The sequence below is a fragment of the Salmo trutta genome, chromosome 28, assembly GCF_901001165.1.
Source record: "Salmo trutta chromosome 28, fSalTru1.1, whole genome shotgun sequence".
Classification (NCBI taxonomy): Eukaryota; Metazoa; Chordata; class Actinopteri; order Salmoniformes; family Salmonidae; genus Salmo; species Salmo trutta.
In genome coordinates, this window is record NC_042984.1 from 27,767,754 (window position 1) to 27,790,722 (window position 22,969).

Below are 22,969 nucleotides of genomic sequence, written 5' to 3' on the forward strand. Positions count from 1 at the left end.
CAGTTGTATTTAGATTATTTTAGACTGTCTGAGGGGTAGTCTATCAAACTGTACCCAATGCATTTTATATATCATTTTACTAGTACATATAGGCAATTTAACTGCTCCGCTTCCATTTATTTACTGATTTGTATAGGCAAAGCAAATTGTCCCTTGGGCAATTCAAGATTTACTTTTCTCCACTAAAAGTCAGTATAGGGATGCTGTTTATGTTGCCGAAACGGTCTATGGCTCTGTGATACAGTACATGCTTTTATTTTTTGTTGTCCTAGGCTACCTGGCAAAAATGCTTGCTCAATAGCCTAACTTCCTTTCATGACCAATGGTGCGCCAGGCCAGCTAGTTAACAACAGCCTACTACATCTAGCTACATATTGAACTTCCATTGCCTGCTAACATGAATTTCTTTTAACTAGGGAAATTGTGTCACTTTTCTTGCGTTCTGTGCAAGCAGAGTCAGGGTATATGCAGCAGTTTGGGCCACCTGGCTCATTGCCAACTGTGTGAAGACCAATTCTTCCTAACAAAGACTGTAATTAATTTGCCAGAATTTTACATAATTATGAGTTAACATTCAAGGTTGAGCAATGTAACAGCAATATTTACAATTAGGGATGCCACCCATTAGATAAAATACGGAACAGTTCCGTATTTCACTGAAAGAATAATCGTTTTGTTTTCGAAATGATAGTTTCTGGATTTGACCATATTAATGACCTAAGGCTCGTATTTCTGTGTGTTATTATAATTAAGTCTATGATTTGATAGAGCAGTCTGACTGAGCGGTGGTAGGCAGCAGCAGGCTCATAAGCATTCATTCAAACAGCACTTTCGTGATTTGCCAGCAGCTCTTCGCTGTGCTTCAAGCACTATCAATTCCCGAGATTAGGCTGGCAATACTAAAGTACCTATTAGAACATCCAATAGTTAAAGGTATATGAAATACAAATGATATAGAGAGAAATAGTCCTATAATAACTACAACCTAAAACTTCTTACCTGGGAATATTGAAGACTCATGTTAAAAGGAACCACTAGCTTTCATATGTTCTCATGTTCTGAGCATGGAACTTAAACGTTACCTTTTTTACATGGCACATATTGCACTTTTACTTTCTTCTCAAACACTTTGTTTTTGCATTATTTAAACCAAATTGAACATGTTTCATTATTTATTTGAGACTAAATTGATTTTATTGATGTATTATATTAAGTTAAAATAAGTGTTCATTCAGTATTGTTGTAATTGTCATTATTATAAATATATATATAAAAATTGGCCGATTAATCGGCATCGGGTTTTTTGGCCCTCCAATAATCGGTATCGGCGTTGAAAAATCATAATCGGTTGACCTCTAGTAAAAATGTACGTTTTTCTGTAAATTACGTTCTACTTTTGATGTGATATGATTGGTGTGAAGACAAGTCCAAACTCGCTTCCATTTCCAGTTTTATTTTGGTGCGTCAGGATAATTCACAGTTGAGCTCACTCAGTTTAGCGCAATGCTGATTGCCTATTATTATTATTATTTCATTTTTTATTATCAAGGGAGGCTAAATGCTGGCTGGCTTCCGTTGTGTTCAATGGGGCAACAATGTCATTCTCATTTTACCAGACAGCATCAGATAGATGGGATACACATACTGAAAAAGACAGCCGCTGTTTTGCTCGCTCAGATTCTTTCTCCAGTGAGATACATTCAGCCTCTTGCAAATTGAAGGAAAATGACTTCCCTTGCCTCCATGAGTACACACCACTGGGTTACTGACAGTTTTTATATTTCCCTGTGTCTCTGCACATCTAGGTCCTATCCCTCTAAGTGTTGACAGATATCCGCTGATCTAGTGGGCCAAAGCCGTGGTGGTGTCAGTAGTGTCGCCTGCTCTCCTGAACAGTCTCTGCTCAACGGCGGTGGGGTGATGAGGTCGCTGTGGAGCTTGGGCCTTGCTTTCCTCTTGGCCTTGACCTCCAGGGCCAGAGGACTTGATATCCCCCTGGAAGGTAAAGTGCAGTATGGGCAACCTACACTGAGTGTACAAAACGTTAAGAACACCCCGCCCTTTTGCTCTCAGAACAGCCTCAATTAGTCAGCGCATGGACTCTACAAGGTGTCAAAAGTGTTCCACAGGGATGCAGCTGTGTCAAGTTGGCTGGATGTCCTTTGGGTGGTGGACCATTCTTGATACACAAAGGAAACTGTTGACTGTGAAAACCCAGCAGCATTGCAGTTCTTGGCACAAACCGGTGCACCTGGCACCTACTACCATACCCCAAAGGCACTTCAATATTTTGTCTTGCCCATTTCCCCTATGAATGGCACACATACACAATCCATGTCTAAATTGACTAAAGGCTTAAAAATCTTTCTTCAACCTGTCTCCTTCCCTTCATCTACACTGAATGAAGTGGATTTAACAAGTGAAATCATTAAGGGATTATAGCTTTTACCAGGATTCACCTGGTCAGCCTATGTCATGGAAAGAACATGTTCATAGTCTTTTGTACATTCAGTATATTTCATAGTCTATAGGGGAATGTTTTAGACACAGCCTATGCCCATAATGGGCAGTGAAGAGAGAGTATATGGTCCAGCTGTCAGAGAAATGGACTGGCTAACTAAATTAATTTACTCCAGGCATGTGTAACATGTGGTGCAAGATTGGTATGTCTTGTTGGTTTAATCGCTGTCTGCACTGCAGTTCATTATTAGCTCAGACATGTGGGCAAATAGAGCTAGTTTCTCAATATTAATCTTCCAACAAGCACAAATTATACATTTCCTGCTGTACATTGCACAAAACATGACCAAACCCCATAATGGTAGTCAAGTTGTTAAAGTGTTAGTTTGATGAAAGCGATATGGAGGTATGAATGTATGATGTGTATCTTTTCATCCCGCAGTGGAGCAGCTACCGACCATAACAGTGCAGACCGCTGGCCCTGTCATTGCCTTACCCTTTGAAGGCAGTTTTTCCATGAGATGTGAAGCCAAAGGCAACCCACAACCAGTGTGAGTGAGATGACTGCGATTCGTCCTAGAATCTCCCTGTTTTTTGCCCTTATGCTTATGGATTGTTCACACTATCAGCATTAATACAATGCTTATTGTTGCATCTCTAGCTAAATATCATAACTGTAACCAAGCATTATACAATGCTTCATTGCCCCAACAGATACAGATGGACAAAAGATGGCCAGGCCATAGATCCCCTCTACGACTTGGGGGTCAAAAAAGAGAGAAACAATGGGAGTTTTGTGATTCATAGCGGGCTCCTTGCGCAGTTCCAGGGGAAGTATCAGTGCTACGCTTCAAACAATCTGGGAACAGCAGTATCAGAGGAAATTGAACTCATTGTACCAAGTGAGTGCCACTCTCATGTTGTAAGAACCTGGCATAGTGAACCGTTTTGCATCTTACAGCTAGACTGTGTGTGTTACATTTTGAATCCTATCTAAAGGTGTTGACATGAGTAAAACATGCCTAACCATTGCACAGGTACCCCAAAGTTCCCCAAAGAGAAGATTGCCCCAATCGTTGTTAAAGAGGGCCAGCCTGTGATTCTGGAATGCAATCCACCACAGGGGATCCCTCCACGAAAGATCTACTGGATGACTATTGGTGAGAAAATAGACCACTAGTTCAATCTTTACAGCACCATCCAACTGAAACTAGTTTAGAAGGAAAAATGTCAATTTGTACACATTTCAATTGAAATAGAATACAGTAACACTTTACATTAGGTTGCTCTTATACCTCTGTTGTAATATTGTTATTACTCAAGTCACAAAATAGTATTGAGATGTTCTTATGTAGTAATTGAGTAGTTGTTTTAAATTGGCATAGTAATTTGAATGAGCTTTTTTTGTTATTACACAAGAAGAATTAGGGCCGCTCAACATAGTTCCCTTTACATTTGGACATTTTGTCACCTTTTTCTCACCATAGCCAAAAGAGAGTCTATGGTCTAATGACATCACAGCACTGTATGAAGTAGTGTCTCAATGGTGATAAGGCCATATGCTTAGGCTCTCAGCCGTTCTAGTCCCATCTAGCCAAATCACACACTTTTCAATTCGGCAAGGAACTCAAATAGAAGTGCTTGTTTTTTAGAGCTGAGAGCAGCTTCTCATAAAGTGGTCCAAATAAAAATAAGAAATTAAATAAGAATTCTAAACTAGCAACTAGAAAATGAAATTTCCTGAAGAAAATCTAAGTTGAGTCAGTCTGTACCAGAGCTAGTTAATGTGGACCAGAGCTAGACCAATGATACTAGCTACGCCCTGGACCAGAGCATTGACCAGAGCTAGTTAGTGCGGGGACCAGAGCTAGCTAGGTGCTAGTTACGCCCTGGATCAGTGCTGGACCAGAGCTAGCTAGCTACTAGCTACGTCCTGGCCTAGAGCTGGACCAGAGCTAGTACGGATCAGAGCTAGACCACAGTTAGTTCAGATCTGGGCTGCACTAGTATTGGTCTAGTTCTTGTCCACACTAGTTTTGGGCCAGCTCTGGTCCAGGACTTGGCTAGTAGAAAGCTAGCTAGCTAGTCACTATTTCCTATTGAAGCCTATGGAGCTTTTATGCACATATTAAATGGTTATAGTTTAAACGGCACATAAACTCAGCAAAAAAAGAAACGTCCCTTTTTCAGGACACTGTCTTTCAAAGATAATTCGTAAAAATCCAAATAACTTCACAGATCTTCATTGTAAAGGGTTTTGACACATGCTTGACAATGACCATAACCAATTAATGAACATGCACCTGTGGAATGGTCTTTAAGACACTAACAGCTTACAGATGGTAGGCAATTAAGGTCACAGTCATGAAAACTTAGAACACTAAAGAGGCCTTTCTACTGACTCTGAAAAACACCAAAAGAAAGATGCCCAGGGTCCCTGCTCATCTGTGTGAACGTGCCTTAGGCATGCTGCAAGGAGGCATGAGGACTGCAGATGTGGCCAGGGCAATAAATTGCAATGTCCGTACTGTGAGAGGCCTAAGACAGCGCTACAGGGAGACAGGACGGACAGCTGATCGTCCTCCCAGTGGCAGGGGACGTGTAACAACACCTGCACTGGATCGGTACATCCGAACATCACACCTGTGGGACAGGTACAGGATGGCAACAACAACTGACCGAGTTACACCAGGAATGCACAATCCCTCCATCAGTGCTCAGACTGTCCGCAACAGGCTGAGAGAGGCTGGACTGAGGGCTTGTAGGCCTGTTGTAAGGCAGGTCCTCACCAGACATCACCGGCAACAACGTTGCCTATGGGCACAAACCCACCATCGCTTGACCAGACAGGACTGGCAAAAAGATCCTGTTGAATCGGAGGGTGAGGGCTAGGGCCATTCCCCCAAGAAATGTCCGGGAACTTGCAGGTGCCTTGGTGGAAGAGTGGGGTAACATCTCACAGCAAGAACTGGCAAATCTGGTGCAGTCCATGAAGAGGAGATGCACTGCACTACTTAATGCAGCTGGTGGCCACACCAGATACTGACTGTTACTTTCGATTTTGACCCCCGTTTGTTCAGGGACACATTATTCCATTTCAGTTAGTCACATGTCTGTGGAACTTGTTTAGTTTATGTCTCAGTTGTTGAATCTTGTTATCTTCATACAAATATTTACACGTAAAGTTTGCTGAAAATAAATGTAGTTGACAGAGAGGACGTTTCTTTTTTTGCTGAGTTTAGTATCAGCAATTTAAGTCTGAACATGTCAACATTGGTTTGGTGTTTGTAGCTTTAAAGATGCACTCCAGCTATTTTTGAACTTGTTGAAAACAATATCCCACATATAAATAAAGTAATCATCACACATAAAAAAATATGTTTTCAGCATAATAGTGTTTTTGCAAACTTTATGGAGTAGGCCATTCAAGGAGTTGGTCTGATGGTGCCCTTTGATGTCATCGGCCTCCCCCTTGCTTGAATTTTTCCCATTCAAGTCTATGTCTAAAACTATGAATGGACAGACCAACCCTACTTCTATAACCCCACTCTTACCTAATTGCTATCCAACCATATTTAAAGCCACAGTATGGTCAGTCATGTCATGTGACCCCAGTTCTTCCTTTACACTTCCAATAAGAAACACACATTTTCGCCTTGTTCAATATTAAACACAAATTGTCGCTTTCTGTTGCAAAACGTTTTCCATTGTCTCCTAATGAAAACGATCTATTGTTTCCTCCAGGTCTCCAACATATTGAACAGGATGAGAGGGTGTCCATGGGCCATGACGGCAACCTATACTTCTCCAACGCCCTGGAGAAGGATAGCCGGAGAGACTACTGCTGCTTCGCCGCATTCTCCGCCATACGGACCATCGTTCAGAAGACAGCCATGTCGGTGGTCGTCAAGAGCTGTAGGTTGACAGTGTGATGCCCTACATCAATGTTTCTCAACTGTTTTATACCAGGGACTGGCAAGCTATAGTCCTTCCTCTAAACATTAGACCAAGAGGAAATCCTCATATTCTAAGTGCAACATTAAGGCTCCGATACACTTACATTACAAGTAGCACTTGAAAAAACGGATTAAATAGGTATCTGTAAGACCGGTCAGCAACATACCACTCCCAGGTTGAGAACCCTGCCCTACATGTTGAGTAGGAGTTGAAAGGGCATGTTCACGACACTAGATGCAGTGATGCTGTAAGGAGAGGGAGGAGTGCTGTCCCCACACGTGTCAAAGACAATTGTCGGATGCAAAAGTCTATCAACATTATATATGGTTTTATTTTACAAAAGTATAAGTGCAAAGTGTGCAGGTGAAAAAAATTGCAGGCATGTACTTCAGATCAGAGCAATAGACATGGCTCCATTGGATCAAGGTGGGTCTTCATATTTTGTTTACATTTCAGTAAAACCTGCTGGTGAGCTAGATGACAGTGACAGCAGTGGGGAGTTGCTTTAACATTATATTTGACTTTAACATGAATGATAATATCCCATTACAGTTCATAGTATTTGACTGACTAAAGGCTCAAACTTACAGGAAAAGTCAATACATGTTTAATATGCACACGTTGAATGAGATTCATCTATGCAATTTTTATCTGGGTGAAAAAAATATATACAGTACCAGTCAAAAGTTTCATTGCAGGGGTTTTTCTTTATTTTTACTATTTTCTACATTGTTGAAAAATAGTGAAGAAATCAAAACTATGAGATAACACATATGAAATCATGTACTAACCCCAAAAATGTTAAGCAAATAAAAATATATTTTATATTTGAAATTCTTCAAAGTAGCCATCCTTTGCCTTGATGACAGCTTTGCACACTCTTGGCATTCTCTCAACCAGCTTCATGAGATAGTCACCTGGAATGCAATACAATTAACAGGTGTGGCTTGTTAAAAGTTAATTTGTGGAATGTCTTTCCTTATTAATGCATTTGAACCAATCAGTTGTGTTGTGACAAGGTAGGGGTGGTATACAGAAGTAGTCCTATTTGGTAAATGACCAAGTCCATATTATGGCAAGAATAGCTCAAATAAGCAAAGAGAAATGACAGTCCATCATTACTTTAAGACATGAAGGTCAGTCAATCCAGAACATTTCAATAATTTTGAATGTTTCTTGAAGTGCAGTCGCAAAAACCATCAAGTGCTATGATGAAACCAGCCATAGGAAAGGAAGACCCAGAGTTACTTCTGCTGCAGAGGACAAGTTCATTAGAGTTATCTGCCACCCAAATAAATGCTTCATATAGTTCAAGGAGACTGTGTGAATCAGGCCTTCATGGTCGAATTGCTACAAAGAAAACACTACTAAAGGACACCAATAAGAAGAAGAGACTTGCTTCTTACAAGAAACACGAGCAATGGGCATTAGACCGGTGGAAATCTGATGAGTCCAAATTTGAGATTTTTGCTTCCAACCGCTGTGTCTTTGTGAGATGCAGAGTAGGTGAATGGATGATCTCCGTATGTGTGGTTCCCACCTTGAAGCATGGAAGAGGAGGTGTGATGGTGTGGGGGTGCTTTGCTGGTGATACTATCTGAGATTTATTTAGAATTCAAGGCACACTTAACCAGCATGGCTACCACAGCATTCTGCAGTGATACTTCATCCCATCTGGTTTGGGCTTAGTGGGACTATGACTCAAAACACACCTCCAGGCTATGTAAGGGCTATTTGACCAAGGAGAGTGATGGAGTGCTGCATCAGATGATGTGGCCTACGCAATCCCCTGACCTCAAACCAATTGAGATGGTTTAGGATGAGTTGGACTGCAGAGTCAATCAATCAATCAATCAATCAATCAAATGTATTTCTAAAGCCCTTTTTATATCAGCCGATGTCACAAAGTACTATACAGAAACCCAGCCTAAATCCCCAAACAGCAAGTAATGCAGATGTAGAAGCACAGTGGCCTGGAAAAACTCCCTAGAAAGGCAGGAACCTAGGAAGAAACCTAGAGAGGAACCAGGCTATGAGGGGTGGCCAGTCCTCTTCTGGCTGTGCCGGGTGGAGATTATAACAGTACATGGCCAAGATGTTCAAACGTTCATAGATGACCAGTAGGGTCAAATAATAATAATCACAGTGGTTGTAGAGGGTGCAACAGGTCAGCACTTCAGGAGTAAATGTCAGTTGGCTTTTCATAGCCGAGTGAAGGAAAAGCAGCAAACAAGTGCTCAGCATATGTGGGAACTCCATCAAGACTGTTTGAAAAGCATTCCTCATGAAGCTGGTTAAGAGAATGCCGAGAGTGTGCAAAGGTGTCATCAAGGCAAAGGGTGGCTACTTTGAAGAATAAAATATATTTTCATTTGTTTAACCCTTTTTTGATTACTACATGATTCCATATGTGTTATTTCATAGTTTTGATGTCTTCACTATTATTCTACAATGTAGAAAATAGTACAATATTATGAAAAACCCTTGAATGAGTAAGTGTGTCCAAGCTTTTGACTGGTACTGTACATATTCTAGGAGAGTGTACCAAAAGACTCAAGTGTGGACAAACACCTACTGCAGTTGCTCCTAGGGTTTCAGAAATATACCTACTATACATCTTATGCCTGTCCTTTTCTGCCCATGGAAGCCTATGCCATTCCAGAGAGAAGACCGAGCCTTCTGGTACCCGCTGGTGTTCAGTCAGAGGTATGGCTGGTGAAAGGAGAGGAGCTGGTGCTAGAGTGTATAGCAGAGGGATTGTAAGTGGAGTCTAATCATTTCTCAATTTAGTATTACAGAATATTTATTCATAACTTCAGTGACTGGATCTGCATTGAACATGTTGTATTATTAAATTTTATAGAATGTGTGTATCCTTTTTCACTAATCATATCTCGTTTTCTCTCATCTTGTTACTCAGTCCAACTCCTGTGATCAAATGGACAAGAAGGAGAGAGAAGCTACCGAAACGGGCAAATATAAAAAACTATGGGAAACGATTAACCATATATAACATTGAAGAGGAGGATGATGGGAAGTACATTTGTGAGGCGAGGAACTCTGTCGGAGACACAGTCCACTACTTCAACGTCATGGTGGAGGGTGAGTAGACTGAGGCAGGTTATACTTTCAGTGTGTCCCCCGCAAAAAAGTTTGTTGTCCCCTCTACAATGTCCAAGTGAAGCCTACGCCCTTCGTTATACAGTGTACGTTTAACAGTTTTTAATACCTTTTTAAGACCTCTCTTGTGGTGCGTTCACTTACAGCAGCTACATTGTCAAAGCATTGATTTCTTATTAGAACCTAAAGCATTCTAGAAGAGGTCATTTATCGTCTTTACAATGATGGACAAATCTCCAGGCGACCGTCTTTGTTAGATACAAAGGATTATGGTTGCCATTACATAGGTTGTGCTCCCCTGCTCAGACGTTAGATGAATCAACCAATGGTTGCATGCCACGTCATCGACTGTGCCGCCAGGCACCAGATTGCTATAAAATATGGTTTGGTTAGCTGATAAATAAAAAATACCAATCCTGGCGTTGTAAGATCTGGCATGGGTCAGATCAACCCTAGACTGACAAAGACTCTCTTTACAGTGCATTCGGAAAGTATTTAGAGCCCTTAACTTTTTCCACATTTTGTTTCATTACAGCCTTATTCTAAAATGGATTAAATAGTTTTTTCCCCCTCATCAATATACACACAATACCTCATAATGACAAAGAAAAACAGGATTTTAGACATTTCTGCAAATGTATAAGACAAAACAAACAAAAATGATATCACATTTATGTAAGTATTCCGACCCTTTACTCAGTACTTTGTTGAAACACCTTTGGCAGCGATTACAGCCTCGAGTCTTCTCGGGTATGATGCTACAAGCTTGACACATCTGTATTTGGGGAGTTTCTCACATTCTTTTCTGCAGATACTCTCAATCTCTGTCAGGTTGGATGGGGAGTGTAGCTGTACAGCTATTTTCAGGTCTTTCCAGAGATGATTGATGGGGTTCAAGTCCGGGCTCTGGCTGGGCCACTCAAGGACATCAAATCAAATGTTGTTTTTGACATGCTCCGAATATACAACAGGTGTAGGCCTTACAGTGAAATGCTTACTTACAAGCCCTTAAACAACAATGCAGTTTTAAGAAAATACAACAAAAAAAAGTAAGAGATAAGAATAACAAATAATTAAAGAGCAGCAGTAAATAACAATATTGGGACTATATACAGGGCATACCGGTACAGAGTCAATGTCAATGTGCAGGTGCACCGTTGACGAGGTAATTGAGGTAATATGTACAGTTGTAGTTTATTTACACTTAGGTTAGAGTCATTAAAACTCGTTTTTCAACCATTCCACAAATTTCTTGTTAATGAACTATAGTTTTGGCAAGTCGGTTAGGACATCTACTTTGTACATGACACAAGTAATTTTTCCAACAATTGTTTGTAGACAGATTATTTAACCTATACCTAACTGTATCACACTTCAAGTGGGTCAGAAGTTTACATACACTAAGTTGACTGTGCCTTTAAACAGCTTGGAAAATTTCAGAAAATTATGTGATGGCTTTAGATGCTTCTGATAGGCTAATTGACATAATTTCAGGCAATTGGAGGTGTACCTGTGGATGTATTTCAAGGCCTACCTTCAAACTCAGTGCCTCTGCTTGACATCATGGGCAAATCAAAAGAAATCAGCCAATACCTTTTTTTAGACCTCCACAAGTCTGGTTCATCCTTGGGAGCAATTTCCAAATGCCTGAAGGTACGGCATTCATCTGTACAAACAATAGTATGCAAGTATAAACACCATGGGACCACGCAGCCGTCATACCGCTCAAGAAGGAGACGCGTTCTGTCTCCTAGAGATGAACGTACTTTGGTGCGAAAAGTGCAAATCGATCCCAGAACAACAGCAAATGACCTTGTGAAGATGCTGGAGGAAACAGGTACAAAAATATCTATATCCACAGTAAAACGAGTCCTATATCGACATAACCTGAAAGGCCGTTCAGCAAGGAAGAAGCCACTTCTCCAACTGCACATGGGGACAAAGTTCGCACTTTTTGGAGAAATGTCCTCTGGTCTGATGAAACAAAAATAGAACTGTTTGGCCATAATGACCATTGTTATGTTTGGAGGAAAAATGGGAGGCTTGCAAGCCGAAGAACACCATCCCAACCATGAAGCCGTGAGGCCAAAATTCACCCAACTTATTGGGGGAAGGTTGTGGAAGGCTACCCGAAAAGTTTGACCCAAGTGAAACAATTTAAAGGCAATGCTACCAAATACTAATTGAGTGGATGTAAACCTCTTAGCCACTGGGATTGTGATGAAAGAAATAAAAGCTGAAATAAATAATTCTCTCTACTATTATTATGACATTTCACATTCTTAAAATAAAGTGGTGATCCTAACTGACCTAAGACAGGGAATTTTTACTAGGATTACATTTCAGGAATTGTGAAAAAATGAGTTTAAATGTGTTTGGCTAAGCTGTATGTAAACTTTCGACTTCAACTGTACATGTAGGTAGAGTTATTAAAGTGACTATGCATAGATAATAACAGAGAGTCGCAGCAGCGTCCCAGAGGGTGGGGGGGGGGGGGGCAATGCAAATGATATGTGTAGCCATTTGATTAGTTGTTCAGGGGTCTTATAGCTTGGGGGTAGAAGCTATTTAGGAGCCTCTTGGACCTAGACTTGGTGCTCCGGTACCACTTTCCATGCAGTAGCAGAGAGAGCAGTCTATGATTAGGGTGGCTGGAGTCTTTGACAATTTTTAGGTCCTTCCTCTGACATCGCCTGGGATAGAGGTCCTGGATGGTAGGAAGCTTGGCCCCTGTGATGTACTGGGCCGTACGCACTACCCTCTATAGTAGAGTTAGCAAGATGTTGCCTCGCTTCGCGTTCTTAGGAAACTATGCAGTATTTTGTTTTTTTTATTGTATTATTTCTTACATTGTTACCCCAGGAAATCTTAAGTATTACATACAGCCGGGAAGAACTATTGTATATAAGAGCAACGTCAACTTACCAACATTGCGACCAGGAATACGACTTTCCCGAAGTGGATCCTCTGTTCGGACCACCACCCAGGACAATGGATCTGATCCCAGTAGGCGACCCAAAACAACGGCGCCACAGAAGGGACAGACGGAGCGGTCTTTTGTTCAGGCTCCGTAGACGGGCACATCGCTCACCGCTCCCAAGTATACTACTCGCCAATGTCCAGTCTCTTGACAACAAGGTAGACGAAATTCGAGCAAGAGTTGCCTCCCAGAGAGACATCAGAGATTGTAACATTCTCTGTTTCAGGGAAACATGGCTCTCTGGATATATGTTATCAGAGTCGGTACAGCCATCCGGTTTCTTCAAGCTTCACGCCGACAGAAACAAACATCTCTCTGGTAAGAAGAAGGGCGGGGGTGTATGCCTTATGATTAACGACTCGTCGTGTAATCATAACAACAAACAGGAACTCAAGTCCTTTTGTTCACCTGACATAGAATTCCTTACAATCAAATGCCAACCACATTATCTGCCAAGAGAATTCTCTTAGATTATAATCACAGCCGGTATATCCCCCCAAGCAGATACCTCGACGGCCCTGAAAGAACTTCGCTGGACTCTATGTAAACTGGAAACCATATATCCTGAGGCTGCATTTATTGTAGCTGGGGATTTTAACAAAGCTAATCTGAAAACAAGGCTCCCTACATTTTGTCAGCATATCAAATGCGCGACTCGAGCTGGCAGCATTCTGGATCATTGCTACTCTAACTTCCACAACGCATACAAAGCCCTCCACCACTCTGACCACCACTCCATTTTGTTGCTCCCAGACTATAGACAGAAACTAAAACAGGAAACGCCCGTGCTCAGGTCTGTTCAACGCTGGTCCAACCAATCGGATTCCACGCTTCAAGATTGCTTCGATCACGTGGACTGGGATATGTTCCGGATAGCCTCAGACAACAACATTGGTGTATACGCTGACTCGGTGAGCGAGTTTATTAGCAAGTGCATCGGAGATGTTGTACCCATGGTGACTATTAAAACCTTTCCTAACCAGAAACCGTGGATTGATGGCAGCATTCGTGCAAAACTGAAAGCACGAACCACTGCTTTTAATCATAGCAAGGTGACCAGAAACATGACCGAATACAAACAGTGTAGCTATTCCCTCTGCAAGGCAATCAAACAAGCTCAGCGTCAGTATAGAGACAAAGTAGATTCGCAATTCAACTGCTCAAACACAAGACGTATGTGGCAGGGTCTACATTCAATCACGGATTACAAAAAGAAAACCAGCCCCGTCGCAGACACTGACATCTTGCTCCCAGACAAATTAAACAACTTCATTGCTCGCTTTGAGGACAGTACAGTGCCACTGACACCAAATCTTGTGGGCTCTCCTTCACCATGGCCAACGTGAGTAAAACATTTAAACGTGTTAACCCTCGCAAGGCTGCTGGCCCAGACGGCATCCCTAGCCGCGTCCTCAGAGCATGCGCAGACCAGCTGGCTGGTGTGTTTATGGACATATTCAATCAATCCCTATCCCAGTCCTGCTTCAAGAGGGCCACCATTGTTTTTGTCCCCAAGAAAGCTAAGGTAACTCAGCTAAACGACAATCGCCCTGTCATCTGTCATCTTGGAGTGCTTTGAGAGACTAGTCAAGGATCATATCACCTCCACCCTACCTGATACCCTAGACCCACTCCAATTTGCCTACCACCCCAATAGGTCCACAGACAACGTAATCGCAATCACACTGCCCTATCCCATCTGGACAAGAGGATTACCTATGGAAGAATGCTGCTCATTGACTACAGCTCAGCATTTAACACCATAGTACCCTCCAAACTTGTCATTAAGCTCGAGACCCTGGGTCTCGACCCCGCCCTGTGCAACTGGGTCCTGGACTTTGTGACGGGCCTCCCCCAAGTGGTGAGGGTAGGAAACAACATCTCCACCCCACTGATCCTCAACACTGGGGCCCCACAAGGGTGCGTTCTAGGCCCTCTCCTGTACTCCCTGTTCACCCATGACTGCGTGGTCATGCACGCCTCCAACTCAATCATCAAGTTTGCAGACAACACTACAGTGGTAGGCTTGATTACCAACAACAACGAGACGGCCTACAGGGAGGAGGTGAGGGCCCTCGGAGTGTGGTGTTAGGAAAATAACATCACACTCAACGACAACAAAACAAAGGAGTTGATCGCGGACTTCAGGAAACAGTAGAGGGAGCACACCCCTATCCACATCGAGAAAGTGGAAAGTTTTAAATTCCTCGGCATACATATCACAGACAAACTGAAATGGTCCACCCACACAGACAGCATGGTGAAGAAGGCGCAACAGCGCCTCTTCAACCTCAGGAGGCTCAAGAAATGTGGCTTGTCACCGAAAACAATCACAAACTTTTACAGATGCACAATCGAGAGCATCCTGTCGGGCTGTATCACCGCCTGATACGGCAACTGCACCGCCCACAACCGCAAGGCTCTCCAGAGGGTAGTGAGGTCTGCACAACGCATCACCATGGGCAAACTACCTGCCCTCCAGGACACCTACATCACCCGATGTCAAAGGAAGGCCAAGAAGATCATCAATGAAAAACAACCACCCGAGCCACTGCCTGTTCACCCCGCTATCATCCAGAAGGCGAGGTCAGTACAGGTGCATCAAAGCTGGGACCGAGAAACTGAAAAACAGCTTCTATCTGTTTGTGGTCCGTAGTTTATGCTTGCCCATACCATAACCCCATCAGACTGTTAAACAGCCATCACTAACATTAAGTGTCTGCTGCTAACATACTGACTCAAATCTCTAGCCACTTTAGTAATTAATAATTGGATGTAATAAATGTATCACTAGTCACTTTAAACAATGCCACTTTATATAATGATTACATACCCTACATTACTCATCTCATATGTATATACTGTACTCTATACCATCTACTGCATCTTGCCTATGCCGCATGGCCATCGCTCATCCATATATTTATATGTACATATTCTTATTTATACCTTTACACTTGTGTGTGTACAAGGTAGTTGTTGTGAAATTGTTAGATTACTTTGTAGATATTACTGCACTGTCGGAACTAGAAGCACAAGCATTTCGCTACACTCACATTAACATCTGCTAACCATGTGCATTTTACCAATAAAATGTGATTTGATTTAGAGACTTGTCCCAAAGCGTTGTCTTGGCTGTGTGTTCAGGGTCGTTGGATGGTGAACCTTCGCCCCAGTCTGAGGTCCTGAGTGCTCTGGAGCAGGTTTTCATCAAGGATCTCTCTGTACTTTACTCCGTTCATCTTTCCCTCGATTCTGACTAGTTTCCCAGTCCCTGCCACTAAAAAACATCCCCACAGCATGCTGCCACCACCATGCTTCACCATAGGGATGGTGACCGGTTTCCTCCAGATGTGACCCTTGACATTTAGGCCAAAGAGTTCAATCTTGGTTTCAATAGAGCAGAGAATCTTGTTTCTCATGGTCAGTGTCCTTTAGGTGCCTTTTGGCAAACTCCATGCGGGCTGTCATGTGCCTTTTACTGAGGAGTTGCTTCCGTCTGGCCACTGTACCATAAAGGCCTGATTGGTGGAGTGCTGCAGAGATGGTTGTCCTTCTGGAAGGGTATCCCATCTCCACAGAGAAACTTTGAAGCTCTCAGAGTGACCATCGGGTTCTTGGTCACTGTTTCAGTATGATATATTGGATAAAGTAATAAAGACAGACACCAATGTCTAGTTCAATAGCCTTGTTCATGCATTGTACAAATCCCTACGCGCGGAGTCCGGGGAACAGTCCGGCTAGTCGATTACCTATCAACTAGACTCCGTAACATCATCCTTTTCAATAGAAAGTGCAAACATAACAGCATAACATTAAATTCTTAACAATCAAGTCATAACAATTAAAAACGCATGACATTTTCTTTTTACTTCAGTTGTCATCTTCCTTTCTTTTTAACCTCTTGCGTATATCCTACCACTGGGGGCGCCACAGCGCATTTTGGAAAAAATTCGTTCCCATTTTCAACGGCCTACTAATCAAACTCAGAAGCTAGGACATGCATATACTTATTTTATAGATAGGATGGATAGATGGATAGAAAACACCCTAAAGTTTCTGAAACTGTTTGAATGGTGTCTGTGAGTATAACAGAACTCGTATGGCAGTCAAATCCCCGAGACCGATTGAACCAGGAAGTGGGATTCTGAATTGTGGACTCGACTTCACAGCCTTCCCTGTAATTCACAATGTGAAAAAATGATAATTGAGCACTTTCCAGTGCATCCACTAGATGTCCCCAGTCTTTACAAAGTGTTTTGAAGCTTCTGCTGTCGAAACTCAGTGCAGGAGACGATGTGGCAATTGGTCACAGTAGGAGGGCCATCAGCATTGTGACGTCGGCGGCCGTGTCTGCCCCCACCTTTGGAAACGTTTTGAAACACAATGAAATCGTCCCACTCGAATCTGATTGGCTCTCTTGTTGAAACAGGCCCTGAAGATTAATGTTATACAACGTTTGACATGTTTGAACGAACCTAACGAAGGGAAAATAGTCATTTTTCGTTAGCCAAGTGCCGCGCACTGATCAACATTTTGTTACAGCCTTAGGACGCGCTAACAACAGCAAGCTAATGGAACATAAAGGATGGACTTTTTCGACCGAAAATACATTTTTCGTGGACCTGGGATTCCGGGAAGTGCTTTCTGATGAAGACAACTAAAGGTGAGGGATTATTGGCAATATTATACAAGATCAGATGTGATGTGCGATTGTTCCAAGATGGCGACGAGCTAGGCTTTCTAGCTCATTTTCTGGGTATCGCATCCCCTTTTATCTCAAAGTGTGATTACCCTGTAAAGTTAATTTAAAATCTGTTATGACGGGTGTTTTCAAGAGATATTCATCTATAAATCTTAGATTGACAATATAAAAAAAAAAAATCGTTTTCGAATAGTAATTTATAAAATTGTAGCACTGTTTCCCGGGACGCATTTTATGAAAAAATAGTTAGTAAACGTCAGGTGCCGATGTAAAATGCTGTTTTTATATAGAAATATGACCTTTATTGAACAAAAGATTGCATGCTGTGTGTAACATGATGTCCTAGGTGTGTCATCTGATGAAGTTTGTAAAAGGTTAGTGCTGCATTTAGCTGTTTTTTGGTTATATGTGATGCATGTGCCTGGTCAGAAAATTCATATGATGCTACTTTTACCATGTACTCCTCTAACATAATCTAATATTGTGCTTTTCCTGTAAAACCTTTTTGAAATCGGACAACGAGGGTCGATTCAAGAGAGGTGTATCTATAAAACGATATGAGACAGTCCTATATTTGAAAAAATATATATATTGAATTTCGTTATGCTAATGTCGCTAGGAGTTTTTGGGAAAATCATTTTCCCGCTAACGGGAAAAATCCCGGAGGACAAGTTAACACAGTCTCTTGCGTACAGAGTAAGCCTGTCCGGTGGCTTGCACAGCCGACCCACCCGTGAGTAAGTATGGGCTCTGACAGGGGTAGGATTAGGGCCACGAGCTGGAGAGCTTGGTGGGGTAGAAGCCTCACCTTCAATTGGCTCATGTCTCAATTCTGCACCTCTTACCCTTAGGCCTGGACTGTGATCCAGCTCATCTAGGTGAGTGTATGGCGTGTTCTGGTTTGTCTGCTCTGCTACGCGCAGATCCACCCGATTGCGACGATAGAGGGAGCCACCAACATCCACCAGGTAAGAGCGTGGTGCAACTCTCTGTAGGCACGTGCCCAGCCTCCAAAGTCCTGTGTGGTCTCCCGGCAGCGGTTTCATCCTTATCGTTTCACCCACCTCCAGCTCTGGTAGGTCTCGAGCAGTCCGGTCGTAGAAGCACTTAGCGAGCTGCTTTCTGTGACGCAGTTTGTCCGTGACGCCAACCATGACGCAGGGCTCAAGTAGCTTGTTAGCTACGGGGATGGCAGTCTTCAGACGTCTGGACAGAAGGCGTTGTGCTGGGCTGCTGTCCATGTTTTCGGTGGGTGTGTTCCTCCACTGTAAGATCGCTTTCCATGGGTCGTTGCTGTCGCGCGCGGCCCTGCTTAACAGGTTTTTTGCCATCTTGACAGCTGACTCTGCCTTGCCATTTGCTTTTGGGTGTCTTGGAGAGGAGGTCACGTGGTCAAACTCCCATTCTGAGGCGAAACGCTTGAACTGTGCAGTGAATTGTGGGCCATTGTCCGTGATTACCTTGTCAGGCTGACCTTGCCTGGCAAACTGCGCCTTGCAGCGCTTTATGACCGTTTCTGCAGACAAGTCAGGGAGCAGTTCAATTTCCCAAAAGTCAGAGTAGTGATCAACAATGAGAAGATAGTCCTTTTGTCTATGGCTGAATAAGTCAATGCTGACGATTTGCCAGGCCCTTGTGGGCAGTTCGTGTGACATCATGGTTTCCTTTTGCTGTTCATGAGCGTACTCGTTGCACGTGGTACAGTTGCTGACAAAGTCTTTAATTTCTGCTTGCATGTTTGGCCAGTATAATGTTTCACGAGCCTGGCGGTAGCATGCGTCACCTCCAACGTGACTGGAGTGTATGCGGGTAAGCATCTCTGGACGTAGTGATTTGGGAATAATGACCTTCTGACCTCTGAACAAGACGCCATTTTGCACGCTGATCTCATCTCGAAAGGTCCAGTATTCTCTCACTCTTTGTCCAGCAACCGGCGCAGAGGCTCACAGACTGCTGATAGGTGTGGCATGAACTTTGCAAGATAGTTTGCAAAACCGATGAGACGCTGTACGCCTTTTGCATCAGATGGGTTTGGCATGTCGAGGATCGCTCGGACCTTGTCTGGGTCCGGCTTCAGGCCTTTTGCTGAAAGAATGTGGCCATGGAAGTGAACGTCTTTCACCTTGAACTGTAGCTTCTTCAGGCCAAGACGAAGCTTAACTGATCGACAGCGCTCCATCAGTGCTAGGAGCTTCACATCGTGGTCGCGTTCTGCTTCATCGTCTGTGTCACCACAGCCTACGATCAGGACATCATCGGCGATGGGTTCAATGCCCTTGAGCCCAGCCAGTAACTCGTGCTGCTTGCGTTGGTATATCTCAGGTGCCACTGAGACACCAAACGGGAGCTTGAGCCAGCGTTTCCGACCCCAGGGGGTCCAGAAGGTAGTCATGAAGCTGCTTTCTTCGTCCAGCTTGCATTGAAGGAATGCATCTCGGGCATCCACCAAGGTGAAAATCCTGGCCTTGGGAAGCTTGTAGAGGACATCCTCTAGTGTCGGCATGATGTAGTGGGATCGTTTCAGTGCTTGGTTCAGATGCTTTGGGTCGATGCAGACCCTCAGCTTCTCTGGTTTTTTCACTATGACCATATTGCTGATCCAGTCAGTTGGTTCGGTCACAGATTTCATGTGGCCATCGGCCTCATACTTGTCCAGCTGGGCCTTCACAGCCACTTTCATTGCAATGGGCACATTGCGAGGAACACACTGGACTGGAGTGATGCTCTCATCCACTTCAAAGTGTACCTCCCCAGGCACTGATTCAACGGGCATGTTGAATACATCGTCATATCTGCTGAGTAGTTGTTCTTTGGACAGGGGTCCATGCTGGACATGATCCACAACGTGCAGGTCATTTGGTACAGTGAACTGCATCAGTCCCAGGCGTTCCCATGTAGAGCCTGAGAGGAGAGGATGTTGACTGGTTTTCACAATCTCAAACTCCAGCTTGTGTTTGCGTCCCCGAATAACACATTTGGTCTCAAAGGTGCCCATAGAGCTCATTAGCTCTCCTGAGTACAGCTTTAGTCTAGTGTCGCTGGGCAATAGATGTGTGTCAGGTGCCAGATTGATTTTGTCTTTGTAGCTCATTACATTGCATGTAGCACCGGAATCCAGTTGACATTGTTGTTGTTTGTTGTGTAATCGTAGTGTCACAAACCATTTCTTCCCTCTTGAGTGTACAGCCCCAATGGATTCATGCATGTAAATGTCACTTTCACTGTTCAGCTCTGAACATTGAGTGACATCATCAACACAGTGAATCTTGCCCTCACTCACCCTTCTTTTGCTTTTGAGACACACTTTTGCAAAGTGATTATTAGTTCCACAAGCTCTGCATGGTTTTCCATAGGCAGGGCAGTGCTCTTTGCCACGTGTGTGCGTATTCCCACAGTATTTATATGCTACTGGGCTCTCTGTGTTCACCGTTCGTGGTGAATTACTCTGTCTCGATTGGTTTTGCCTGAATGTCTGCCTAGCAACAGCGTGAACAGTATCAACGTCGGAGCGTGGGGTTTCGATTTCCATTGCTCTCATTCTCATGTCAGTGACTTCGGCAGTGCGGCACATTTCGATGGCAGTTACTAATGTTAAGCCTCTCTCTCTCAGTAGACGCCGGCGTGTATCCTCATTTGCAATTACCAGTACTATTTTGTCACGAATCAATTCATCTTTCAATCCCCCGTATTCACAAGTGGCGGATTTTTCTCTCAAACGGGTTACAAAGTTGTGTACTGACTCACCCTCTTCCTGTTTGCAGCTTCCGAAAACGAACCGCTCGTAAATTACATTTCTGGCGGGTTTGAAGTAATTCTCCAATGCATCCAATATAGCCGTTGCATCACACTGTTGTCACGCTGTGAGGGTGAGATTGTGCCGGTAGATATGCCTGCATTCGCTGCCCATTAAACTCCTCAGAGTTGCCGCTTGTACCTCGTTGGGTTTCTCATGTAGACCGGTCGCCAGCGCATAGTCCTCGAATTCATCCCTGAAATTGTCCCAATTAGTATTCCAGTCCCCTGTGAGAACCATGGGATTTGGTGGCGGAATGTTCGCTGCCATAGCGATGGAATAGGAGATTTCTTTGCCTTCAGTCATCGAGGTAGGTAGTGATGCTAGCTAACCAGCTAACAACTAGTTGATCAGTGTTGTGAGTAGGAATCGGCGTGTGTTCGCATATGGAACGTAACTGCGCCTATACTGTACTTAGCTACAAAAATAACAAACGTGTGGTTTTCGAGCCACTTCTGATACCATGTTTCAGTATGATATATTGGATAAAGTAATAAAGACAGACACCAATGTCTAGTTCAATAGCCTTGTTCATGCATTGTACAAATCCCTACGCGCGGAGTCCGGGGAACAGTCCGGCTAGTTGATTACCTATCAACTAGACTCCGTAACAGTCACCTCCCTGACCAAGTTCCTTCTCCCCCGATTGCTCAGTTTGGCCGGGTGGCCAGCTCGAGGAATTGTCTTGGTGATTCCAAACTTCTTCCATTTAAGAATGATGGAGGCTACTGTGTTCTTGGGGACCTTCAATGCTGCATGCATTTTCCCAAGATCTGTGCCTCGACAAATCTTGTCTAGGAGCTGTACGGACAATTCCTTCGACCTCATGGCTCGGTTTTTGCTCTGACATGCACTGTAAACTGTGGGACCTGATATAGACAGGTGTGTGCCTTTCCAAATCATGTCCAATCAATTGAATTTACCACAGGCGGACTCCAAGTTCAACTCCAAGCTCAATTTCGAGTCTCATAGCAAAGGGTCAGTAATATTATATAAATAAGGTATTTCTGTTTTTGTATAAATCTGCAAACATTTCTAAAAACTTGTTTTCACTTTGTTATTATGGGGTATTGTGTGGAGATTGATGTGAATTTTTTTTTTGTCCCTTTTAGAATAAGGCTGTAATGTAGCAAAATGTGGAAAAAGTCAAGGGGTCTGAATACTTTCCGAATGCACTGTATGTCTCACAGAGCCCCCAAGATGGCAGCCGGAGCCACCCAAGGGCCAGCTAGCTGTTGTTGGCTCTGACGTGCACATCAAGTGCTCTGCCTCGGGAAAGCCACGGCCGGTTATCTCATGGAGGAAGAACGGACAGCCTCTGGACGGTGAGTGAGATGACCTCTAACATATGAACCCTGACCTCTGTCCTTGCCGGTTACTTCAGTGCCCAGTCCACCCACTTCACTTGACTATATAAGATACAAAAATTATCTTTGTAGTTTTGTGTAATACAATAGTCATTTCACTGTCTTGCATTTGGTCCAGTTGTTGCTCAGCATCCTATAAATCAAATCAAATAGATTTTTTTCACATGCGCTGAGTACAACTGTGAAATGCTTACGTATGAGCCCTTTCCCAACAATGCAGTTAAAAAGTAAGAAAATTAACAAATAGATACAAATAAAATAGTAACACAATAAAAGATCAATAATCAGGCAATATACAGGCCAGATACAAAGACTACCAGTACTATAGAATCTGCATTCGTGTTTGGTTTTAAGCATTTCTTTCTGGTTCTTTCAGATGGCCCGTCATCGAACAGACAAGTGCTTGATGACACCATAGTGTTGCACAGGGCCAGGCCTGAGGACAGTGCCGTCTACCAGTGTGAAGTCTCCAACAGACATGGCACCATCCTGGCTAATGCTAACATCATGATCATAAGTCAGTACTGGACATTAGCACTCTGTGTGTGTATTTGTATTTATTATGGATCCCCATTAGCTGCTAAAGC

The 22,969-nt window shown here is 43.3% G+C and overlaps 1 protein-coding gene across 4 annotated transcripts in view; it reads left to right on the top strand.

Annotated features, from left to right (window-relative positions):
- chl1a (cell adhesion molecule L1-like a) overlaps positions 1-22,969 on the top strand; it is a 118,945-nt gene that overhangs the window by 45,152 nt on the left and 50,824 nt on the right. For all 4 annotated transcript variants that reach the window (XM_029719448.1, XM_029719447.1, XM_029719450.1 and 1 more), the window contains exons 2-10: positions 1,806-2,002; positions 2,903-3,011; positions 3,175-3,362; positions 3,498-3,620; positions 6,205-6,375; positions 9,065-9,176; positions 9,338-9,519; positions 22,206-22,340; positions 22,759-22,899. In XM_029719448.1, the coding sequence (XP_029575308.1) occupies positions 1,921-2,002; positions 2,903-3,011; positions 3,175-3,362; positions 3,498-3,620; positions 6,205-6,375; positions 9,065-9,176; positions 9,338-9,519; positions 22,206-22,340; positions 22,759-22,899 (1,243 nt within the window). In that variant the 5' untranslated portion in view covers positions 1,806-1,920. The remainder of the gene's footprint in view (positions 1-1,805; positions 2,003-2,902; positions 3,012-3,174; positions 3,363-3,497; positions 3,621-6,204; positions 6,376-9,064; positions 9,177-9,337; positions 9,520-22,205; positions 22,341-22,758; positions 22,900-22,969) is intronic.